The sequence below is a fragment of the Trachypithecus francoisi genome, unplaced genomic scaffold, assembly GCF_009764315.1.
Source record: "Trachypithecus francoisi isolate TF-2019V2 unplaced genomic scaffold, Tfra_2.0 Lachesis_group4, whole genome shotgun sequence".
Taxonomy (NCBI): domain Eukaryota; kingdom Metazoa; phylum Chordata; class Mammalia; order Primates; family Cercopithecidae; genus Trachypithecus; species Trachypithecus francoisi.
Window position 1 is genome coordinate 7,176,262 of NW_022681469.1, and position 19,818 is coordinate 7,196,079.

The following is a 19,818-nucleotide window of genomic DNA, read 5'->3' on the forward strand; positions in this document are numbered from 1 at the left end:
ACTTATTATTTAAATATAACTCTCCACCTCCCACTTGAATCTAGGGACATTGTAATTTTTTACTGCAGACTTTGTTTCTGGTTTATACTGGGAATATATTTTTTATCATTTTCAGTGAAAGCATTCACTGGTTAAATTTCCTTTTAAAATTAATAATGGATCTTTACAATTTCTTTGAGCTGCTCAGTGTGTATAAAGTGTTGAAATTTCTGTTAGTGGTTGGGAGGTAGAAATAGATACTTTATCTCTATTTTAGCCATTTCCACAATTATATATCTTAATAGTCTTCTCAATGCATCATTAGTCCTATGGCTGAATTAATGATTACTTTTAGTGGTCACTTAATTTCTTACTGATCATGATGATTCTACTTTTGTGAATCATCTTGGATGATTCTCTAAAATCTTAGAAAACTAATTTTGAAGTATGCATAATTAAAGCATTATAGGTAGATCAGAATTTACCATTGCTAACTCCTCAGTCCTTCTTATTTCCCTGTTACCAGTTTGGTATCTTTATATATTAGGTTGATCCGTATGAAATTGCCAATATTATTTCTGAACTGATGAAAAGCAGCAGTTTCTTATGATTCAACCTATTATATGTGCCCGTAGACTACATATAATGACTTTGCATGTTTTTATAAGTGCTACACCTCACATACTGTTCTGCAATTTATTTTTTCACTCAAAAATGTCTTTTGATAATTTCTTTCATGAGAGTCCATATAAATTTCTGCCTCCTTGCTTTTAAAATGTTGCATAATTTTCTAATGTTTGGATTTGCCATTGTTTTACTTATTCTGTAATGATGAATATCGACATTATTAGGGTTCATATGACTGTAAATTGCTCTTATAAAGCATTAATACTGTCCATTAAAACTGCTTTTAGACCGAGCACGGTGGCTCATGCCTATAATCCCAGCACTTTGCAGGCCGAGGCGGGCGGATCACTTTGTCAGGAGATCGAAACCATCGTGGTTAACATGGTGAAGCCCCATTTCTACTAAAAATACAAAAAAACTAGCCGGGCATGGTGGCAGGCGAGTGAACCCGGGAGGCGGAGCTTGCAGTGAGCCGAGATCGCACCACTGCACTCCAGCGTGGGGGACAGAACGAGACTGTCTCACAAAAAACTGCTTTTAAATATATTTATTTTGAAAAATACTGAGATGTAGTCCTTCTATTTAGTTAACCTTCCTTCCTTCCTTCCTTTCTTCCTAACTTCCTTCCTTCCGTCCTTCTTTCCTTTCTTCCTCTTTTTTTTTTTTTTGGAGATAGATAGGGTCTCGCTCTGTCACCCAGGCTGGAGTGCAGTGGTGTAATCTTGGCTCACTGTAACCTCTGCCTCTCAGGTTCAAGTGATTCTCCTGCCTCAGCCTCCTGAGTAGCTGAGACTATAGGCGTGTGCCACCACGCTTGGCTATTTTTTTGTATTTTTGGTAGAGATGGGATTTCACCTCCTTGCCCAGGCTGGTCTTGAACTCCTGAGCTCAAGCGATCCACCCACTTCAGCCTCCTAAAGTGCTAGGATTATAGACATGAGCGCCACACCCAGCTGGTTAATCTTCTTTCAGTTGTTCCTCAAGAAAAGTAATTCTATTGTTTTATGTTTTGACCTTGAACATAACCTGTTGTGTTTCAACTCTGTCTTTTCAGGCTTAGGTTGTAAGCTTTTTAAAGAAAGAGGATTGTATTTTATGATTTTGGCACTGCCCTCCTTGTCTTCTTCTACAACTTCTAATTCAGAGCTTTATTTTGTTTCATAATCACTCTAGAAATTAGTAACAAACCAGTGGGTACTTAGTTGATGTAGTCAAATAGAAGTAAGTCCCGACTGAACAATATTGGTTGATAATCATTTGGATAATACTGAAATTTTGATATTATTCAAAATAATATTCTAAATTGGTATAATAGAACTATAATGAGAACCACATATGCAATTTAAAACTTCCTAGTAGCCACGTTAAAGAGTTACAGTGGGGCCGGGCGCGGTGGCTCAAGCCTGTAATCCCAGCACTTTGGGAGGCCGAGACGGGCGGATCACGAGGTCAGGAGATCGAGACCATCCTGGCTAACACGGTGAAACCCCGTCTCTACTAAAGAATACAAAAAACTAGCCGGGCGAGGTGGCGGGCGCCTGTAGTCCCAGCTACTCGGGAGGCTGAGGCAGGAGAATGGCGTAAACCCGGGAGGCGGAGCGTGCAGTGAGCTGAGATGCGGCCATTGCACTCCAGCCCGGGCGACAGAGCAAGACTCCGTCTCATAAAAAAAAAAAAAAAAGTTACAGTGAGCTGGGCGCAGTGGATCACTTGAGGTCAGGAGTTAGAGACCAGCCTGACCAACATCGTGAAAACCCATCTCTACTAAAAATACAAAAATTAGCTGGGTGTGGTGGTGGACACCTGTAATCCCAGCTACTTGGGAGGCTGAGACAGGAGAATAGCTTGAACCGGGAGGCGGAGGTTGCAGTGAGCCGAGATCGCACCATTACACTCCAGCCTGGGCACCAAGAGTGAAACTCCCTCTCAAAACAAAATAAAGGTTATAGGGAATAGGCTAAATTAATTTTAATGCCTTCCATTTTGACTGATATATCTAAAATATTACCATTTCAACATGTAATATATAATTAGGTGTTGTATTTTATGCTTACAGTACATCTCAGTTCAGACTAGCTACATAGCAGATCCCAAGTGGGTGTCACTAAAATAGAGTGATAGATTTGTGTGTGTACATACATACAATATTATCATTTATAGTTTCTTGATTAGAATTCTGCATAATCAAGTCTTGCTAAGACAGGTTTATTATATTTTCTCATCACTTCTTGGTCTATAGGAATTCTACCTCTAAAGAGAGAATTAGGTGAATAATAAAATGTTAAGACTCCATTTTATGGTAGTATTTTAGCATTAATAGTATTTGGAATTGTTATTCTAGACCTTGGCAAAAATACATGTTTTGATTATGAATTTTCTGAAGCTTTCCAGTTAAGTATAAAACAAGTGAAAAATATAACTTCATATTTTGTGTATTTTGCTTTTTATAGGTGTCTGCTGCAGATATTTCATCAAATAAGGATGATGAAGAAAACTCTATGCACAATACAGTTGTGTTGTTTTCTAGTACTGACAAGTTCACTTTGAATCAGGTTTGAACTTAACAATTTACTGTCTTCCTCATTGAATTCCTCCTTGCACATTTCTGCTTTATCTCATATATACAGAAGTCATCCAATATTTAGCTATAGAGCTGTATTAGTTAAGAAGATATTTTTAAAGTAAAATTTGTAGATTTTTAGCTTAGTCTCCATTTAAAATATGTTCTGTTTTCTTAACTTCAGGATATGTGTGTAGTTTGTGGCAGTTTTGGCCAAGGAGCAGAAGGAAGATTACTTGCCTGTTCTCAGTGTGGTCAGTGTTACCATCCATACTGTGTCAGTATTAAGGTAAACATCCTTAAATTGAGTTAACAAAAATGTAGTGAATTTTTATTTGATTTGAGTGGTAACATGAACTCCCAGTTCTCACAGTTAAGTATGATGAATATTACACATATGTGACAGTATTTAAGTACTTTAAATACTGCTTTTAAGGGTTTGCTATTTCAAGAAATTTGCTCCTCTATAAATCTTATATTGTACTAATATCCTGCTTTTGTCTTGAAAAAGTAAAACATAAAAATATGTGCATTTAACTTAAAAGATAATTTATACTATTCACAAAGATTTTAGGTTTAACTGATTCATTTTGTCTTGTTGATTTAAAAAGCTGAGAACTGGAGTATTTAGTAAAAAATTATTAGCCCATTCTGTTCTTTCCCACATTCTCTCTCCTCTATGCTCACTCATATACAAAAAGACATTTTCTCCTTACAGCCAAAAGAAACAAAACAAGTGTCATATTTAATGCAATTGGTAATAATCAAGAGTCAGCACTGCTCACTTTCAAGCATTTCAGGATAGAGGCTTTCTGGGGAACCTTTTAAGTGGTATCGTGTGCTTGGTTTTAAATATGGACAGGTCTCAATACTTCAGTGTTGAATCTAAGGTTCTTGGTTTTTCTTTATAAGAACTCAGTCTTAATAAAACTTATATATTTGAATAAAGTGTCATGGCCACTGGAGGCAAGCATGGAGGTATAGCTGTACAGCAGAGGTCTTAATGTACTCCACAAGTAAATCTTTTCTAGTACTGCCATACCATGTAATATAAATACTAACCTCAGTTTCAGTGATAGATTGTGAACTATGAGTGATTTTTATACCTTTCTCCCCTGCCCTTCAAATGTGACTGTATTATATCATTGTCAGTAAAATGTCAGTGTAGTAAGCAAATCAACATTATCTCCCTCAGAATTCTTTGTTGATAACTACACTAGTGTTTCTTTTATAGGGTAATACAGGTTTTTGTGAATTTAGGAATCAAAATGAAAGATTGTAATTAATACTATCCAAAATAGAAGACTAGTACGGTTAATTTATGTAGTCTTTTGAAGTTAGTTGCTCATGGTATTTGACTGAAAAAGACAGTATATAAAGCCAATTAAAAAAATAGAGTTCTATATGCATAAAATATGTTTCTTTTCTTCTTTGTACTTTGTATAAAAGTTGCTGTTATTAGATTTTGTGTTTTAGAATACTTAGTGTTTTGGACCTAAGGAAATTGAATAAGATCCCTTTCAAGGTAGTAATGTATTTCTTTTAACCCATCCAACAATGACCGAATTCCCATTTTACAGATGAGTTAAATACGACTTACGTAAGTTAAGATTGGACAATTAGTTCACTGTCAAACACCTAGTTACTGGTAGAGCTAGAATTTGAATTCCTATTTTTAAAAATTGTGTGTGGTTCCTTTTATATGATGACGCTGTTTTGGACAGTGTAGGATACTGCAGTCTCATTGATTGAGAAATACAGCAGTATCTAGAAATATACCAGGGATATTTGAATGGACTCAGTTTGAGTTTTTGTTGTAGGAGGCAGTTGTTTGTGGATGAGTTTGATACCTTTGAAGCTTCTCTTTAAGCTTTCTGGGGCAAGTCTAGAAAGCCTTCACTCTGAGGTGGATGTTTTCAGACTTTATGGTTTTAGAACCTTAACGCTCTTTAAAATTTCTGAGGACCCGATAGTTTTTGTTTATGAGGATTTTAACTATGGACTATTCACCATTTTAGGAATTAAAACTAGGAACATTTTATAACACAAGACTACAGAAGCACAACCTGCATAATGTCAATGTAATGATATGATACAACATGTAGCCTCTATAAATACCACTGTATAATTGTGAATGAATTAAAGTCAAAAAAGGCAAATTAAATCCTAGTATTATTTAAACTTGTTTTAACCTTACAGGCCCACTGGGGTTCCCTAGACCACACTTTGGTAGCTGCGGTCCTAGCATTAGTTTAACCCTATACTTAAGACTTGGCCTTTCTGGTATCTCTACTGAATTCTACCCCTTGTTCACCATTGTCTTTGTACTCTGACTAGTTGGGCTTCGCTTGTCTTTGAGCCTTTTGCAAGCTCAGTAACTGCAGCTTACAAATTCCTAGTAGGTGTACTTTCCCCTGGTTGGGGGTCTTTGGCCTTATAGAAGTGCAACTTGGTGTTCTGCCGAAGATTTCAGGGGAATCCTTTAGATTTCTGAGGATCTTAGTCCTTATGCTTCTTCATTTTGAGTACTGTGTCCTGCACATTCCACTGCCTCACCTTCCCTAACCTCAGGGAGGCCATGGATTGTTCTCTGATGAGGTTCTCCTTCCCTGGGCAGCGTTCTGGAAAATGTTTCTAGGCAGAGTATCACAGGACTCCCTGAGTGTGTCCTTCCTCTCAGAGACCACTGTCGCCTGTACTAGGTGTTGTCCAATATCTGAAAACAATTGTTTCATACATTTTGTCCAATTTTCTAGTATCTTATGGGAGAACAGGCTGGTCCCACCTACTCTATTATAGTTGAAGCATGTATCTGTATTAGATTATAAAACATATCTGTAACAATTTTGGACAGTGTACCATGAATGGAATCCTGGATGACATCTTATTTGAAAAAGCTTTTAAAACTAAGCCTAAACTGGTTCAGCAGAAGAAAAAAATGACTTGATAGTACAACCCCAGTACCTAGGTTAAAAGGAAATTTCACAGAGGGAGAAATTGTTCAAGTGTTGAAGTACTAGTAATCAAGAAACACAAACACTAATATTTCTGTTAGATTTGAGAATAAGAAGGTCTTGACAAGCCTGGCTTAAGCATTTTTGAGTGGATGTGGGAGTAGAGACCAGAGTGTAGTGTGTTGAAGAGTGAATATAAACTGAGAAAGTTGGAGAGTTTGGTTGTAAAAGAGGCCACAGGTATCTGTGAAGAAAACTTAGTAGGAATGAAAATAAATATTTTAAAAATTCTGCCACTAAACACCCCAGATCTGTCTGCCACTTTATCTTCAGATCATCATTGAAGCCAGGGTTAGGCAGACTGGCCCATAGACTAAATCTGGCCCATTTCCTGTGTTTGCGTGTTTGCAAATAAATTTTTATTGAAATATAACCATGTTCTTTTGTTTACATATATTTGTAGTGGTTTTTGCCTTATACTGGCAGAGTTTTTATAAAGTTGCAACAGATCATATGGCCCTCAAAACTTTCTATTTACTCTCTGGTCCTTTATTGGAAATGTTTGCTGGCTGCTGCTCTAAGCCACCCTGATCTTACTCCTAGGCCATTTCCTTCATTTGGGCAAGTAATATATTAACTTGGTAATCTAAGACAAATTCTTAAAAATCAATAAGCTAATCAAACTAATAAATATACATGTTTAAAAATCAAATGAGATGAAAAGCTTTGTAATGGGCCAGGCGTGTTGCCTCACACCTGTAATCCCAGCACTTTGGGAGGCCGAGGCAGGTGGATCACTTGAGGTCAGGAGTTCGAGCCAGGCTGGCCAACATAGTAAAACTCTATCTCTACTAAAAATACAAAAATTAGCTGGGTGTGGTGGCTCGTTCCTGTAGTCCCAGCTACTCAGGAGGCTGAGCCAGGAGAATTATTTGAACATGGGAGGCGGAGGTTGCAGTGAGCTGAGATCATACCACTGCATTCCAGCCCAGGCAACAAAGCGAGACTCCGTCTCAAAAAAAAAAAAAAAAAAGCCTTGTATTACTTTACCTCCATGTCTGAGGCAATCACTTTTCATCTTTTCAGGTCTTTTTTCTTGTAGTTAGTGCTATAGCTCTAAATGATAAACTGGTTTACTGCTTTATCAGTGCTAGATTTTGTCGACTTTCTGCTATGAATAAATCAATTCTGATTTAGGTCTTAAAATACACCTCCTTCCTTCTCCCAATATAGTTGTATTACTATGTTTAGTTCAATTAATAAGGTGTTTGTTTTGACTCAGTGAATGTTCACTGCAGATCTAAACAGTGTACTGTGAGTTTCTTTTGTCTTTCATGGAGTTTTTAATAACAAGAAAGTAATAGTGACTCTCCATTTGTTCTTTGTTTTTGCCTACAATACAACTATCATATAAGATTATTTTTTAAAGTAGCGCTTTTTTCTGGGAAAAGTCCTACCCTCCTCCTGGACATTTCCTTCTCCTGCTCTGAAATATGCCGGTAGCTTCTAGGTGTGTTGTTCTCATCCTTAAACTTTCCTGGCCTGAATGTCTTTTGTTGGATCTGTTGATTTATAGATCCCAAGTCTTCCTTTTCTTTATAATACATCCTCATTCTGTTCCACATATCTCCCAGTAACTTTATTAGAAGGAGAATGAGGGAGCTGAATTTTGAATCTTCCTGTGTCTACAACGTATTCTGTCTTCACACACAGTTGCTTGTGTAGCTAGGTTGAGAATTGTACTTTGAAAAGTGTTTTCCTGTAGAATTGGAAACTTATGCATCTGGAGTTGGGAAGTTTGGTGCCATTCTGATAGGTGTTCCTTTGAATTTAACTCTTTTGTTTTCTTCTCTGTTAGCTTTTAGGCTTTCATGTACCTCATGATCTGAATTTTTATTCTGCACCCTCATTACCTGCTGTGTCATTATCATGTGGGCACTTGGTTGGTTCTATCTGTACACCCTAGTCCCTTGAGATCTTTAAGAAGTTCCACAATCTTAATATTACATGGTGTGACTTCCTTCAGGAGTTTATTAGGGATTTGGAGATTCCCAAATATTCTACTGACACCCTTGAGAGAGAGAAGAATAAACAGAGGAGTGAATGTGAACTTCGGAATTCCTAGCTTCAGAGTCTAAATAGAAATCCTCTAAGATCATAAAATGCCCCTAAGAACTCATGTTTTACATTTTTTAAAAATATTTTTTCTATTGATTTTAAGCATGGAAATGTAGATGGAGATTTTGTTGATGTATTTTCAAATTATGTATCAGTAATAGGGAAACTTACTTGATTTCTTTAAAATGTGATCACTATATCTATAAATATAGTGGACATTAAATGTACAGCATAAGGTAATTATGTGGACTGTAAAAAGGCATTAAAATATATGCCACTTTCTATTATTCTGCTCAGTAGGCTCCTAAAAGTGCATATTATGAACATGCCCAACCCAGTATTGGGCCTCCGTAGGTGCTCAATAAATGTTAGTTGATTGCCTCTTTTCTGCTTCTGGGTACATAAGCACCATATTAATTTATATGGTATATTTGATTATGTTAGGTTAATGCATAAATCACATGGATTGGTTGTTTCTTTTACAGATCACTAAAGTGGTTCTTAGCAAAGGTTGGAGGTGTCTTGAGTGCACTGTGTGTGAGGCCTGTGGGAAGGCAACTGACCCAGGAAGACTCCTGCTGTGTGATGATTGTGACATAAGTTATCACACCTACTGCCTAGACCCTCCATTGCAGACAGTTCCCAAAGGAGGCTGGAAGTGCAAATGGTACTCTAGGATTTGTTTGCCTTGCTAGTCTTTCAAGTTCAGAGCTTTCTCGTACCACTTTAGTTTTTAAAAATTAGCCACATCTATTTAATTGAATAATACACGTATGCTATGATGGATATCACTAATCAGAAAAATTTTCACCTACACATTAAATCATTTCCCCCATTATGTTCATATGTAGCTTCCTGAATTACAGTAACTGAATAACTAAGAAAATAAAATTGAGACTTTTCGGGGGGATTTGGATTTCAGGTGTGTTTGGTGCAGACACTGTGGAGCAACATCTGCAGGTCTAAGATGTGAATGGCAGAACAATTACACACAGTGCGCTCCTTGTGCAAGCTTATCTTCCTGTCCAGTCTGCTATCGAAACTATAGAGAAGAAGATCTTATTCTGCAATGTAGACAATGTGATAGGTATTGTGCTATTTTTTCATCTTTTTAAAGCTTTTCTCTTTGAAATGTAGCAAAAAGAAAATGGAAAATAGCTTTTCCTTGATTGTAAGTTTTAGGTACAGAACTTTTTGCTTTGTAGATTTTTAGTCACCTAGAAACTTACAGAAGTGATTTCCAGTTTTGAATTCTCAACTCCAGACTAAAGTTTTTTTTTTTTTTTTTTTTTTTTAATTTGGAGACTGAGCCTGGCTCTGTCGCCAGACTGGAGTGCAGTGGCACGATCTCGGCTCACTGCAGCCTCTGCCTCTTGGGTTCAAGCGATTCTCCTGCCTCAGCCTCCCGAGTAGCTGGGACTACAGGCGTGTGCCACCACACCCAGCTAATTTTTGTATTTTTAGTAGAGATGGGGTTTCACCATGTTGGCCAGGATGGTCTCGATCTTTTGACTTTGTGATCCACCCGCCTCGGCCTCCCAAAGTGTTGTGATTACAGGCGTGAGCTACTGCGTCTGGCCAAGACTAAAGATTTTTAATTTAGGCCTTTTTGAGGGTTTAGGAATCCCTTGAAATTAGATGGAGAATTATTGCCTTCATCTATGCCGTTTCTTATGGAGGGTTTCTGAATCTTTTAATAAATTATAAAGAATATCTAACACATTCTGTTTTCCTTAAACCACTTTTTCTCAAAGCTCTAAATACTAGATATCTAGATATTAGATACCACCTTCTGCCTGCCCTACGTAATTAGTGGAATTTCAAAATCAAGAATGTTTCCTTGCTTTCATTGGTATATTGTTGTACTCTTTTAGAAGTTAAACAGTGAACATTTATTATTATTAATAGTATTATTTCATCAGTAGTACAGTATTCTTGGGACTCTGCCTACTAATTCTTTGTTCCAATGCAAGACAACTTTTTACTTTATTTCCCAATTACCATTCAACATTGCTTTACATAAGATATGTCTACTTCAAATTAGATGCATTGCATGGAGCACATATATGCTAGCACTGCCATTTGCAGTATTTCTGAATACCTTTCTGTTTGCTCTAACTAGCTTCCTTGCTGTCTTTGAAATATTTAATATATGATGATAAAATAATTGGCTTCCTTATGTAATGTGCTTTGCTTCCTCTCTAATAGTTGTTCTTACTCCTTTTATTTCCTTCTTAGCTCTATGAAAGTTTTCTGTTAATAGGGATAGTTAGGAGAAAAGGGCAAGGTAGCAGGAGCATGTGAGGCTTAGGGCTTTTAAGTTTGAAGACTGTCAGTGTTACAGGTTTTAAAAGGTAGCAGTTATCAGTATATTCCATTTTTTAAAAAACATGTACAAATATGGTCTTTTTAGATGGATGCATGCAGTTTGTCAAAACTTAAATACTGAGGAAGAAGTGGAAAATGTAGCAGACATTGGTTTTGATTGTAGCATGTGCAGACCCTATATGCCTGCGTCTAATGGTAAGAGAATAATTTAAACTGTGAGTCTGCACTCTTGTACCACTCACTTGCACCTTACTGTCTATAACCAATGAATTAGCTTAGCTCTACTCTATTTTGTCTTTGTGAAACTTACTTTGACAAGTATTTTACGAAAAATATTACTTTTGGTTACACATGACTTATCACAACTTTTAATAAAACAATTGACATGAAACAGTAAAAAGCATATACTTTAGATATAAACTATAATTTTGCTTCCAAGGAACATGATCTTGTAGTTATTGACAGTATGTCAAAATCCAGTATATTGATTCTTTCTTAGCCAGGTTTTCCTCCATGACTTGAGTATTTCCTTCACCACTTCTTGTTTTGTTGTTGCTTTAAAAACCACTTTTAACTTTAGTGTTCAAACATTTATTTTAATAAAATGAGTATAGAAACAAATTTTAATCATATATAAGTATTTAAATACACTTTACTTTTTCTGAAAAGAATTACCTGGATTTTTTTTTTTCGTTTCAGTGCCTTCCTCAGACTGCTGTGAATCTTCACTTGTAGCACAAATTGTCACAAAAGTAAAAGAGCTAGGTAAAATTTGAAATGCTTTACTTAATTTAATTAATATACTTTGCTTAATTTTTACATAATTGGCTTACCACTCGTGAAACCTGCTTCAATCATATAGGTGTTCTATCCAAATTCCCTCATGTTGGTAATCATTTCCACAATGATACATAAAATGTCGTCCAGCTTTACTGGGGCAGTACTCCTATAAATTTCAGCAAGTTGGCAACAAAAATAACAGCTCTTAGAATAACCATTAATGCCATACTTGCTTTGATTTCATTGATATATTACTGTGCTTAATTATCAGCAGAAAATGTGGCCTAGTTAGCAAACAGATTTATTTTAGAATTAATTCAATCTCTTAATTTTTAAAATAATAAATAAACTTAGTATGGTGATTAATATGATATTCTTATTAAACAATCATTCTTTTGAATACTTGTATTTAATAGCACCTGATACAAAAACATTTGGATAGTACAGGAATTGTTCTAAGGAACAACAGTTTTGTACATTTAAAATTAAATCTGCAGGATTTGTATTTATTTATTACCTCTCCCTATTAGTAATTATGTTGATACTCTGATTTTTCCAGATGAACTTCTGGAGTATTCTCTCTTCTCTTATGTAAATATATCCCTATCTTTTGATCTTTTCTAGGAAAAAGCTCATAGTGGATTAGCTGAGCATTGCGTTTAGTTGCAGTGCTTCTAACTCTTTTTATTAAGAGTTATCCTGGCATGAAAATAGAAATGCCAGGAAGACTTTTTTGTTGTTGTTTGGAGGCAGAGTCTCGCCCTGTCGCCCAGGCTGGAGTGCAGTGGCATGATCTCCGCTCACTGCAACCTCCACCTCCCGGGTTCAAGCGATTCTCCTGCCTCAGCCTCCCACGTAGCTGGGATTACAGGTGCATGCCACTACGCCCAGCTAATGTTTTGTATTTTTAGAAGAGACAGGGTTTCACTGTATTATCCAGGATGGTCTCGATCTCCTGACCTCGTGATCCGCCTGCCGCCTGGGCCTCCCAAAGTGCTGGGGATTACAGGTGTGAGCCCCCGCACCGAGCCTAGGAAGACCATTTTTTAAAAATATGCAGCCTTTTTGCCTATAATCCCAGAAAGTTTGACCTATTGTTCCTAGTTTTTATTGGGTATCATGAAGTTAATTATTCATGCATTTCATAGATATGTAATTGCTTTCTAGAACTACAGTCACATTCCCTTGACATGGGTATTTTGGAACAGTAATCAGTCAAATTTAAAATGAAAGTTTAAATTTGTATTCTTGGGATTTTGTAATTTTAGACCCACCCAAGACTTATACCCAGGATGGTGTGTGTTTGACTGAATCAGGGATGACTCAGTTACAGAGCCTCACAGTTACAGTTCCAAGAAGAAAACGGTCAAAACCAAAATTGAAATTGAAGATTATAAATCAGAATAGCGTGGCCGTCCTTCAGACCCCTCCAGACATCCAATCAGAGCATTCAAGGGATGGTGAAATGGATGATAGTCGAGGTAATACTAATTTATTTTCCATGAAATATGTGTGCAAGAATTAAAGCATATAAAGTAACTTTTGAAATATGTGTATGATTTACCAAAGGGTAAATCACACTAACTTAGATAACCCCTGATGTGACCCTTGCCATTTCCAAATGAGTGATCTTCTTAGACCTTGCCTTTTCAGGTTCTCTTCCTTTCACACATTTTAGAACAGACCTACCTTTCAGAAATCTCAAGGAGCACCGTATCTTTGAAGATCACAGGTGGGGAAATACAGAGGGCTTGACTTTAGTTTGCTAGATAACATAAACCTTCTCAGATACTGTGAGCTTGGATAATACCATGTTTAAGTTAATGTAGAACTTGATGCATACATTCTAGAAATGGAAAAGCTGTCATTTAAGCTTCAGGTATAACTTCATATTCACCAGTGTGCATCATAAACTATTGGTTTATAAACACTTTCTTGATCAATGTAAATGTAACATTTTTCTAGCTGAATTTTTTGTTTTTGTTTTTGGTGGGGAGACAGGGTCTCGCTCTGTTGCCCAGGTTGGAGTGCAGTGGCACGATCTTGGCTCACTACAACATCTGCCTCCTGGGCTCAAGCGTCCCTCCTACCTCAGGCTCCTGAGTAGCTGGGACCATGGATGCGGGCCACCACGCCCGGCTAATTTTTGTATTTTTTTTTTGTAGGGATGGGGTTTTGCTGTGTTGCCCAGACTGGTCTTGAACTGCTGGGCTCGAGCCATCTGGTCTGCTCAGCCTGCTGAATTCTTGAGATAGCAAAATATTTTAATAGTAATTTAAAATCCAATATGAGTTATATCCTAAAGAGGATTACTATAGGTTTGCTCATTTTTGGGGTGGATATTTATTTTCAACTGATTTAGAAATGAAGTGATAATTATTTCTGTTCCATTATATTTTATTTCATAGTTTTTTTTTTTTTTTTTTTAAGGGGCTCTGTCTTGTTATGTTGCCCAGGTTGGTTTCCAACTCCTGGGCTCAAGTGATGCTCCTGCCTCAGCCTCTCAAGTAGCAGGTACTACAGGCATGTGCCACTGCAGCTGGCTTTGAGACAATAGAATTTATTGAATACCTACTGTATGTCAGATGTTGGAAATCATATCATTGTACAAAGCTGGTAGAATTCTCTGCAGAGAGTTTATATTTTAATGTTAAGTAACCCAACTCTTAAAAAAAAATCAGTTGATTATAACATGTTTGGCAAGTCCTGTGGTAAAAATAAAGTTTGATTAAGAGGAATTGGCTGGCTCGGCACAGTGGCTCACGCCTGTAATCCCAACACTTAGGGAGGCCGAGGTAGGTAGATCACTTGAGGTCAGGAGTTGGAGACCAGACTGGCCAACATGGTGAAACCTCGTCTCTGCTAACAATACAAAAATTAGCTGGGCTCAGTGGCATGCACTTGTAATCCCAGCTAGCTACTCGGGAGGCCAAGGCAGGAGAATTGCTTGAACTTGGGAGGTGGAGGTTATAGTAAGCTGAGATTGCACCACTGCATTCCAGCATGGGTGACAGAGCAAGACTCCATCTCCAAAAAAAAAAAAGGAATTGGAAGTACAGATGGGTGTTTAGGGTCCATATGAATGGAAGCAGTAGTTGAGCACAGATTTTAAAGAGGTGAGTGAGTGAGCCACTTGATTACCTAAGAGAAGAGCATCCCAGACAGTGAGGAAGCCAGTGTAAAGGCTCTGGGTGAGAGTGTGCTGAGTACATTTGAAGAGTGTTGTGGAGACCAACAGAGTGAGCAGAACGGACAGTCAGAAAGTGAGAAGATTAGAGATGGACAGACAAGAAGGGCAGTTCAGTATATCTCAACACAACCATAAGGTGATGTGTCAGTAGTTTGTGCTTAATAGCAATGGAATGGGAGGCCATTGAATGTTTCTGAAAAGAAGAACACCATGACCTTATTTATATTTTAAGAGGGACACTCTCCTATGAGATAAGTAGATGATTAGGTGCAAGAGTTATGGCAGGTAGATCAGTGAGGAACAGTGGTCCTGGTGAGAGGTAATTGTGGCTTTGAAAAGGTATGTCTTTTGTGGCCGGGCTTGGTGGCTCATGCCTGTAATCTCAGCACTTTGGGAGGCCAAGGCAGGTGGATCACCTGAGGTCAGGAGATCAAGACCATCCTGGCCAACATGGTGAAACCCTGTCTCTACTAAAAATACAAAAATTAGCTGGGCATGGTGGCATGTGCCTGTAATCCCAGCTACTCGGGAGGCAGAGAATTGCTTGAACCTGGGAGGCAGAGGTTGCAGTGAGCCAAGATTGAGCCACTGCACTCCAGCCTGGCAACAGAGTGAGACTCCATCTCAAAAAAAAAAAAAAAGATATGTCTTTTGTATGTTCTTGATAATTTTTGTTTTGTAGTAGTGTGTTTTGGGTCTATGTTGCTGGGAGAAAAGCTTTCTGATGCTTGTATATAACTGATTTCAGATACCATTGAACAGATAATTTGATTTGGGGACTTGTAGTTTGTGAAGAAATAGTCCATAAACTTAGGAGGAATTGGTCAGATCAGCATTAACAAGAATTTCCATTTCTGAGGATGTTAAAAAAATGTCTGAAAAAGGTTTCCATAGTCTCTTAAATTAGGGAAGTGCTCCATTTCACAAAATATGAAAGGTTTCTTGATAATAGTGCACATTGTTTCCCAAATTATGAGATTATAATATCTTTTAAAAACAACACAAGAGACCTTGGAAGCTTTTCCTTGTGACTACCATTTGTAAACACTGAGAAATGGTAATGTGTTTCAATTTCATATTTTCTCTTTGACTTGTATCAGGGTAAAAGAAAATCAGTTGAAAAATTACCTTTGCTTTTTTTAACTCTACGTGATAAAATAGCCCATCTGAATTTACTGAATTTGTCCTTGTTTTTATTGAATATAAAAAAAGATTAGTGTGTTGGATGTTAAATGCTAAGACAATTTTAGAATTTAAGGAATTGAATATACAATATTTTCATGACTGGTCCATCATGTTCATTTACATGCCAGGATCTCACATGCTTTGTGGAAGGAAAGGTACATTCCTAGGGATAAAAGAAATGCTTGTTACTTGGACAACATTTTTGCTTTCTGCTGTTGGCTAAATAAAAATCCCTTTTAAATATTTAGTATTGCCATACTTCGTTATATTAAAAATGTTTTAGATTATTGTCTTGAAACTGCACATACACACACACCCCTAAAATAAGTTTTATGGTATTTAATATGCCTATACAGGAGAAAAAATAGGAAAAGGATACAATCATCATAAGTTCTTATTATTACATTATGCTGAGATTTCTAATAATGCTGCCGTTTTCTGGGCATTTTGTATTAAACCTAAATTTGTGACGTTTTAGACTGTTTCACTAATGTGTTTTGATAGTGTCTCAGTGCTCTTGGGAAAGCATTATAAAGTAGTGGGCAATGTTGAAACCTACTCTGGATGTTTTTAGGCAAATTTTTTAACTTCTCTAATGCTAGTGTTTTCATTTATGAAATAGGTGAACTAGGATGAGCCCATAGGATAATTGTGCTGATGAGGTGCAAGGATGCATGCCAGGCACCCGGCACTGGCTCTTCCCACGCGTAGAGTGCTCAGTAACCGTGAGCTATTAGAATACAAGCGCTAAACCAGTGCTTCGGCAATTGTGTTCTGTGTCCAGCAGAACGCAACAGAGTCCTGCGCTTGTCTTTACGTGTGAATTCAGTTCCTTTTCAGTTAGTAAGAAATCATGCCTGTGTTTGGGTAATTGAACTTTTAGGATGGGGGAATTGTCTGCCACAATTATTCTCTGAACTTAATGTTTCCATGTCTTTTTCTTCATTTTGGAAGTTGTGGAAAAATTATAATGAAAGTATATAAATGTTTTCCTCTGTATTATAGCATATCTGACAGTTTCCTTTATTAAAAAGTATAATACATTAGGGAGAGACTTGATGAACTTAAAGTTTGAAAAGTAGTATTGACTATAAGTGATCTTCAGCTGTGCATTTTTCAATTTGGGGTTGTCAGAATGTAATATTACACATTATATTACACACCTCTGCAGGATCCAAACTGTGATGTTCCTGGAGTATTGGAACAATACCTATGACTTTTTGTTTCCATTGATTTTTAACTCTTCTAATAACTACTTCTTTAAGAAAAGTCATACATCATCACTTTGGTATATCAGAAACAAATTCCTTATGCAATAAAAGCATACTTCTTTCTCGCTCACCTACTGGGATCTCCCTGTTATTGCAAGAAAAAAATCCCAAACCTCAAGAAAATAAAAACACTCTGTCTCAAGAATGGAAACACAGCACATTTCCTCTCAATCGGTGGCCCCAGATAGACCATCACAATGTATGGACGTGTTTGGAGGTGCGGGAATAGGACTGCACCGAGGCTGTAGCAGGCCAGCAGGTGGGGCAGACTGAGTGGAGGGAGGAGACTGGCATTCAGTAACTACTGTAGAGTGGGACTATCCACCTGGTGAAGGTGGCTGCTTTCTTGAGGTTTGTTACTTTCTGTAATGTTAATTCCCTCAACTTTTAAAATTTGATTTCTAGACAAGTTATGCATTCAAATGATTTAAAATTGGAAAAGAATAAAAAGGTAAACAGCGAAGTCTCTCCCTTTCCCCTGCCTTCATGCCCCCAGTTTACATCTCCAGAAACCTAGGAGGTTTCTTCTGTAACCTTCCAGATGTGTTTTATGCATGTACAAGGAAATGTGTATATATATAGTTTTTGTTCCTCTTGTCTTGCTACTTTTTACTGTCCTTCATTTTTTTATGGCTCCAAATACTCCTTTATACGGAAATATAAGCAACTTAATTTACCAGTTCTTTCCCCTGTTGATAAACCTTTAGGTTTCTTTCAATCTTTTACTGTGAATAATACAATGAATCACCTGGTATATTTATAATGTTGTATGTAGGTGGGCCTGCAAAGGTGAATTCCTTGCTAAATCCAAAGACATAATGCATTTGAAACTGTTTTTGCAGGTAGGATACAGGTTTTTTTTTTTTCTCATTTATTTTTATTATACATATCTGAGGTATACAACATGCTTTGTATACATAGTGAAATGATTACTATGGTCAGACAGATGTCTGTATCCTTCATCTTCCATAGTTACTCTGTGTGTGTGTATGCATGTGAAACCTCTTTCAGCAAATTTTCAGTACACAATATTATTAACTATGGTTCTCATGTTGTGTATTAATTTGATCTCTAGAATTATTCATCTTACCTAACTGCAGATTGGTACCCTCCGACCTACTTCTTCCCATCCCACCCATCCCCCACCCCCAGACCCTTGATAACCACCATTCTGTTCTCTATATATTCAGCTTCTCACCCCCTTGCCTCCCATTCTGCTTATTGAGATGATACAGTATTTTTCTGTGTCTAGCTTACTTTACTTAGCATAGCTTCCTCCAGGTTCATCCATGTTGTCACAAATGGCAGTATCTCCTTTCTTAAGGCCAACTATTCCATTGTATAGTTAAGTCCTCATTGTCATCAGTAAGTTCTTAGAAGCTGTGGTTAAGAGGTGGAAAAAAAGTATGACAAAACTGATTTTTTTTTCCCATTGCATTATACCAAAATTAGATTGAAGGAAACAGTGTTACTTGAGAACATGCTGTATGTTCATTTAGCTTAACATTTCAGTTCCCAAGAACCTATTGATGACATTAAGGGAGGACTTATATATGTACATACACACATCACAATTTCTTCGTCCATTCATCTGTCCTTGAATGGATAAGTAAATTGTCCATTAGGACACTTAGTTTGTTTCCTATCTTGGCTATTGTGAGTAATGCTGCCATGAATGTGGGAGTGCAGATGTCTCTCTCGGGTGCTGATTTTATTACCTTTGAATATATGTCCAACAGAGGCATTGCTGCATCTTATGGTAGTTATATTTTTTTTAAAGGAACCTCTATACTGTTTTCAATAATGGCTATACTAATTTATATTCCTATCAACCGTGTACAAAGGTTTCGTTATCTACACATCCTCACCAACACTTTTGTCTTTGCCTTTTTGATGATAGTCATTCTAAGAGACATGAGATGATATCTATTGTGGTTTTAATTTTCATTTTCCTGATGATTATGGTGTTGAGCATCTTTTCATACACTATTTGACCATTTGTGTGACTTTGGAAAAATGGCTATTCAGGTCCTTTGCCTATTTTAAAATCCAGTTATTTGGGGGTTTTTTGCTACTGAGTTGTGTGAGTTCCTCATATGTTTTGGATTTTAACCCCTTATCAGATGTGTGGTTTGCCAATATTTTCCCCTAATCTCTGTGCTACCTTTTTACCCTGTTTTTGTTTTTGCTATGCAGAAGCTTATTTGCTTGATGTAGTCCCACTTGCTTATTTTTGCTTTTGCTACCTGAGCTTTTGGTGTGATATCCAAAAAATCATTGTCAAGGAGGATATCAAGGAGTTTTTCTCCTGTATTTCCTTCTAGGAGCTTTATGGTTTCAAGTCTTAGGTATTTAATCCATTTTGAGTTGCTTTTTGTGTATGATGTGTAAGATAGGCATCAGGTCCAGTTTCATTCTTTTGCATATAGATACTTAGTTTTCTTACCACTACTTATTGAAGATACCATCTTTTCCCTGTTGTATCTTATTGGACTTGTCAAAAATTAGCTTGTAATATATACTTGGGTTTATTTCTGGGCTCTGTATTCGGTTCCATTGATCCATGTGTCTGTTATTATGCCAGTACCATACTGTTTTGATAACTATCACTTTGTAATATAACTTGAAATCAGGTAGTGTGATACCTTCTACTTTTTCTTTCTCAAGATTCTTTTGGCTATTCAGGGTCTTTTATGATTTAATACAAATTTTAGAATTGTGTTTTTTATTTTTGTGAAAAATGCCTTTGGAAATTTGCATTGAAGCTGTAGATCACTTTGGATAGTATGGACATTTTAACAATATTATTGCAGTCTACAAACATGG

General features: G+C 36.9%; 1 protein-coding gene across 1 annotated transcript in view; it reads left to right on the forward strand.

Annotated features, from left to right (window-relative positions):
• Positions 1 to 19,818, forward strand: part of KMT2C (lysine methyltransferase 2C) — a 302,059-nt gene that overhangs the window by 200,130 nt on the left and 82,111 nt on the right. The window contains 7 exon segments of the mRNA XM_033193165.1: positions 3,057 to 3,158; positions 3,351 to 3,455; positions 8,724 to 8,905; positions 9,161 to 9,325; positions 10,652 to 10,761; positions 11,266 to 11,331; positions 12,615 to 12,827. Coding sequence (XP_033049056.1) covers positions 3,057 to 3,158; positions 3,351 to 3,455; positions 8,724 to 8,905; positions 9,161 to 9,325; positions 10,652 to 10,761; positions 11,266 to 11,331; positions 12,615 to 12,827 — 943 coding nt within the window.